Below are 6,269 nucleotides of genomic sequence, written 5' to 3'. Positions count from 1 at the left end.
GTTTGGGACTATCGTGTTGTTTGTTTGGGACTATGTAATCATGTTGTTTGTTTGGGACTGTCTAGTTGTGTTGTTTGTTTGGGACTGTCTAGTTGTGTTGTTTGTTTGGGACGGTCTAGTCGTGTTGTTGGTTTGGGACTGTCTAGTCGTGTTGTTTGTTTGGGACTGTCTAGTCGTGTTGTTTGTTTGGGACTGTCTAGTCGTGTTGTTTGTTTGGGACTGTCTAATCGTGTTGTTTGTTTGGGACTGTCTAATCGTGTTGTTTGTTTGGGACTGTATAGTCGTGTTGTTTGTTTGGGACTGTCTAATCGTGGTGTTTGTTTGGGACTGTCTAGTCGTGTTGTTTGTTTGGGACTGTCTAGTCGTGTTGTTTGTTTGGGACTGTCTAATCGTGTTGTTTGTTTGGGACTGTCTAATCGTGTTGTTTGTTTGGGACTGTATAGTCGTGTTGTTTGTTTGGGACTGTCTAATCGTGGTGTTTGTTTGGGACTGTCTAGTCGTGTTGTTTGTTTGGGACTGTCTAGTCGTGTTGTTTGTTTGGGACTGTCTAATCGTGTTGTTTGTTTGGGACTGTCTAGTCGTGTTGTTTGTTTGGGACTGTCTAGTCGTGTTGTTTGTTTGGGACTGTCTAATCGTGTTGTTTGTTTGGGACTGTCTAGTCGTGTTGTTTGTTTGGGACTGTCTAATCGTGTTGTTTGTTTGGGACTGTCTAGTCGTGTTGTTTGTTTGGGATTGTCTAATCGAGTTGTTTGCTTGGGACTGTCTAATTGAGTTGTTTGTTTGGGACTGTCTAATCGTGTTGTTTGTTGGGACAGTCTAGTCGTGTTGTTTGTTTGGGACAGTCTAGTCGTGTTGTTTGTTTGGGACTGTCTAATCGTGTTGTTTGTTTGGGACTGTCTAGTCGTGTTGTTTGTTTGGGACTGTCTAGTCGTGTTGTTTATTTGGGACTGTCTAGTCGTGTTGTTTGCTTGGGACTGTGTAATCGAGTTGTTTGTTTGGGACTGTCTAGTCGTGTTGTTTGCTTGGGACTGTCTAATCGAGTTGTTTGTTTGGGACTGTCTAATCGTGTTGTTTGTTTGGGACAGTCTAGTCATGTTGTTTGTTTGGGACTGTCTAATCGTGTTGTTTGTTTGGGACTGTCTAGTCGTGTTGTTTGTTTGGGACTGTCTAGTTGTGTTGTTTGTTTGGGACTGTCTAGTCGTGTTGTTGGTTTGGGACGGTCTAGTCGTGTTGTTTATTTATGACTGTCTAGTCGTGTTGTTTGTTTGGGACTGTGTAATCGAGTTGTTTGCTTGGGATTGTCTAATCGAGTTGTTTGTTTGGGACTGTCTAATCGTGTTGTTTGTTTGGGACTGTCTAATCGTGTTGTTTGTTTGGGACTGTCTAGTCGTGTTGTTTATTTGGGACTGTCTCGTCGTGTTGTTTGTTTGGGACTGTCTAGCCGTGTTGTTTATTTGGGACTGTCTAGTCGTGTTGTTTGTTTGGGACTGTCTAGTCGTGTTGTTTGTTTGGGATTGTCTAGTCGTGTTGTTTGTTTGGGACTGTCTAATCGTGTTGTTTGTTTGGGACTATGTAATCGTGGTGTTTGTTTGGGACTATGTAATCGTGTTGTTTGTTTGGGACTGTCTAGTCGTGTTGTTTGTTTGGGACTGTGTAATCGTGTTGTTTGTTTGGGACTGTGTAATCATGCTGTTTGTTTGGGACTGTGTAATCGTGTTGTTTGTTTGTGACTTTGTAATCGTGTTGTTTGTTTGGGACTATGTAATCGTGTTGTTTGTTTGGGACTGTCTAGTCGTGTTGTTTGTTTGGGACTGTCTAGTCGTGTTGTTTGTTTGGGACTGTCTAGTCGTGTTGTTTGTTTGGGACTATGTAATCGTGTTGTTTGTTTGGGACTGTGTAGTCGTGTTGTTTGTTTGGGACTGTCTAGTCGTGTTGTTTGTTTGGGACAGTCTAGTCGTGTTGTTTATTTGGGACTGTCTAGTCGTGTTGTTTATTTGGGACTGTCTAGTCGTGTTGTTTGTTTGGGACTGTCTAGTCGTGTTGTTTATTTGGGACTGTCTAGTCGTGTTGTTTGTTTGGGACTGTCTAGTCGTGTTGTTTGTTTGGGACTGTCTAGTCGTGTTGTTTGTTTGGGACTGTCTAGTCGTGTTGTTTATTTGGGACTGTCTAGTCGTGTTGTTTATTTGGGACTGTCTAGTCGAGATGTTTGTTTGGGACTGTCTAGTCGAGTTGTTTGTTTGGGACTGTCTAGTCGAGTTGTTTGTTTGGGACTGTCTAGTAGAGTTGTTTGTTTGGGACTGTGTAATCGAGTTGTTTGTTTGGGACTGTGTAATCGAGTTGTTTGCTTGGGACTGTCTAATCGAGTTGTTTGTTTGGGACTGTCTAGTTGTGTTGTTTGTTTGGGACAGTCTAGTCGTGTTGTTTGTTTGAAACTGTCTAATCGTGTTGTTTGTTTGGGACTATGTAATTGTGTTGTTTGTTTGGGACTATGTAATCGTGTTGTTTGTTTGGGACTATGTAATCGTGTTGTTTGTTTGGGACTGTCTAATCGTGTTGTTTGTTTGGGACTATGTAATCGTGTTGTTTGTTTGGGACTATGTAATCGTGTTGTTTGTTTGAGACTATGTAATCGTGTTGTTTGTTTGGGACTGTCTAGTCGTGTTGTTTGTTTGGGACTGTCTAGTTGTGTTGTTTGTTTGGGACTGTCTAGTTGTGTTGTTTTTTTGGGACTGTCTATTTGTGTTGTTTTTTTGGGACTGTCTAGTCGTGTTGTTTGTTTGGGACTGTCTAGTCGTGTTGTTTGTTTGGGACTGTCTAGTCGTGTTGTTTGTTTGGGACTGTCTAATCGTGTTGTTTGTTTGGGACTGTCTAGTCGTGTTGTTTGTTTGGGATTGTGTAATTGTGTTGTTTGTTTGGGACTGTCTAGTCGTGTTGTTTGTTTGGGACTATGTAATCGTGTTGTTTGTTTGGGACTATGTAATCGTGTTGTTTGTTTGGGACTATGTAATCGTGTTGTTTGTTTGGGACTATGTAATCGTGTTGTTTGTTTGGGACTATCTAATCATGTTGTTTGAGTGACAATGTATTAAATGTGACAGTCTGTCTTCTGAATGTTTAAATGTCCACAAGGTGGCGCCACAGGGTTCAATATTAGGACCCCTCCAGTTCATGGTGTATTTTCATGACTTAGGACAAAATATGCATTTTACACTGAGGACACAATAATGTACTGCTAAAGCTGTTGATGTCCTCCAGCACACACATCTGCAGCTAAAACCAGTCCTCAATGCTGAAAAGACAAAACTAATGTTTTGAAACACTAAGAAGGGTCCTCAAACTATCCACTTGGTGTCCACTCTTGAGGGAAATGTCTTAGAGGTGGTTACCTGGGCTTTTTCTTTCAAAATAAATGTTGTTTTAAATGGAAAAAAATGGAAATTAACGAATCTTATTTCATTGAACGCTTTTAAAAATTGATACCGTTGAGTACCGGTATCGAATCCTAGGTGCCGGAAATCAGGGCCGTATCGGTTCAAATGTGAAGGGTACCCATCCCTACATGCAAACAAAAGGTAACCAAATACGGCGCCGTTTGATTTTACGGGAATGGGTTCCCGGTAGTACCAAGAGAAGTACTAATTCAGTACCCATCAATATACATCAGTCACTTAAAGTTGGTGGCGGTCCAAATGTGTTCATGGCGGGCCGCCACAGATAAATGAAGGACTAGGAACCAGCAGTACTTGCCTCACATTGCATCCTTCCTCCGTTGTGTCCACAGCCTGCTTCCTGTCACCTGTGCAAACATGGCTGAGGTGGAGGCCGTGGTCGTGGCGGAGAAGGAGGCCGAGGTGAACGGTGTGGGACGTGGCGACCAAGACATGGCGGGGAAGGAGGCCGAGGTGAACGGTGTGGGACGTGGTGACCCAGACAAGGTCTGCAAAGAGAAGAGCAAAAGAAGGAAAGCTGCTAAAAGCGTGCAGGAGGAGGAGGACGTGCGAGCTGACACTGACCTGCAGGACGATATTTCTGATTTGATGCTGAAAAAAGAGGTGAGAGCGTCACCTTCTCAAGTCTGGACCACTAAAATTCCAATTATAAACTTTTATTGGTCTTTCTGAACAAATCACTTTGCTATTTTTTTTCAAAAATCTATTTCTGTATATGATTTTCAATTTGTGTCATATTTGACAGTTGGTCACAGAATAATATTTGTAAGTTATTTTTATAACAATGCAACACAAACATAACAAGAAGATCATCACTTGAATTTATATTCTTGATCATTTTCAAAGCATCTTCAATCTTGTCATTATTCTCCATCTAAAAAAACCTAAATTTTTTATGTGATTTTTCTTTTTCCACCAATAAAAATCAGAAAGCTATAATTTATTATGGCAACACACACACACACACACACACACACACACACACACACACACACACACACACACACACACACATATATACACACATTCACACACACACACACATATATATATCTATACACACACACACACACAGACACATATACATATATATATATATATATATATATATATATATATATATATATATATATATATATATATATATATATATCTATCTATACACACACACACACACACATACACACATACATATATAAATATATATGTATATATATATATACACACACACACACATATATATATATATATATATATCTACATATATATATACATACACACACACACACACACACACATATATATATATATATATATATATATATATATGTGTATATATATATACACACACACATATATATATATATATATGTGTGTATAGATATATATATATAAATGTGTATATATATATATACATATACTCATTTATATATATATATATATATATATACACACATTTATATATATATATATATATATATATATATACATACACACACACATACATATATACATATATAAAAATGTGTATATACATATATATATATATATGTGTGTGTATAGATGTATATATATAAATGTGTATAAATATATACCGTATTTTCCGCACCATAAGGCGCCCTGGGTTATAAGCCGCGCCTTCAATGAACGGCATATTTCAAAACTTTGTCCACCTATAAGCCGCCCCGTGTTGTAAGCCGCATCTAACTGCGCTAAAGGAATGTCAAAAAAACAGTCAGATAGGTCAGTCAAACTTTAATAATATATTAAAAACCAGCGTTCTAACAACTCTGTTCACTCCCAAAATGTACGCAAATGTGCAATCACAAACATACGTATATCAACATGGACGGAGCTGCGTGAAAAAAGCCACCCGGCCTCTTCGCGTAAACTTAAACTTACCTTAACCACTCGCTCATCTTTTCTTCATCCATCCCTTCGAGTTAGCTTTTATGATGACGCCGGCTGGAAAGGTCTCTTTTGGCAAGGTCTTCCTTTTGAATATCACCATGGGTGGAAGTTTCTGGCCATTAGCATGGCAAGCTAGAACCACAGTGAAGGATGACTTCTCATTCCCTGTGGTGCGAATATTCACCGTACGTGCTCCCGTTGTATCCACAGTGCGGTTCACAGGAATATCAGTTGCTGTGAAATAGTAATCCGTGTGCGGATGGAGAGATTGCGTCTTTTCATGAACCGGATCCCTGTTGTTTAGTAGGAGCCATTTTGTGGTCTTTACAGATGTAAACACACAAAGGAAATGAAACGTACGGTGATATCCGCGCGCTTTTTCTTCTTCTACGCAGGCGGGTGGTTGCTTACAGTAGAAGAAGAAGCGCTTCCTGTTCTATGGGGGCGGGTGCTTACCTTGGCGGTTGCTTGCGTAGAAGAAGAAGCGCTTCCTGTTCTACCGGGAAAAAAGATGGCGGCTGTTTACCGAAGTTGCGAGACCGAAACTTTATGAAAATGAATCTTAATATTTATCCATATATAAAGCGCACCGGGTTATAAGCCGCACTGTCAGCTTTTGAGAAAATTTGTGGTTTTTAGGTGCGCCTTATAGTGCGGAAAATACGGTACATATACTCAGGGACGGCGTGGCGCAGTGGAAGAGTGGCCGTGCGCGACCCGAGGGTCCCTGGTTCAATCCCCACCTAGTACCAACCTCGTCATGTCCGTTGTGTCCTGAGCAAGACACTTCACCCTTGCTCCTGATGGGTGTTGGTTAGCGCCTTGCATGGCAGCTCCCTCCATCAGTGTGTGAATGTGTGTGTGAATGGGTAAATGTGGAAGTAGTGTCAAAGCGCTTTGAGTACCTTG

General features: G+C 40.4%; 1 protein-coding gene across 2 annotated transcripts in view; it reads left to right on the top strand.

Annotated features, from left to right (window-relative positions):
• nexn (nexilin (F actin binding protein)) overlaps nucleotides 1–6,269 on the top strand; it is a 47,405-nt gene that overhangs the window by 7,753 nt on the left and 33,383 nt on the right. For both annotated transcript variants that reach the window (XM_061976175.2, XM_061976173.2), the window contains exon 2: nucleotides 3,782–4,052. In XM_061976175.2, coding sequence (XP_061832159.2) covers nucleotides 3,807–4,052 — 246 coding nt within the window. In that variant the 5' untranslated portion in view covers nucleotides 3,782–3,806. The remainder of the gene's footprint in view (nucleotides 1–3,781; nucleotides 4,053–6,269) is intronic.

The sequence above is a fragment of the Nerophis lumbriciformis genome, linkage group LG14, assembly GCF_033978685.3.
Source record: "Nerophis lumbriciformis linkage group LG14, RoL_Nlum_v2.1, whole genome shotgun sequence".
Lineage (NCBI taxonomy): Eukaryota > Metazoa > Chordata > Actinopteri > Syngnathiformes > Syngnathidae > Nerophis > Nerophis lumbriciformis.
Note: the sequence above shows the minus strand (reverse complement) of the source record. Positions and strands in the feature narration are given on the sequence as shown.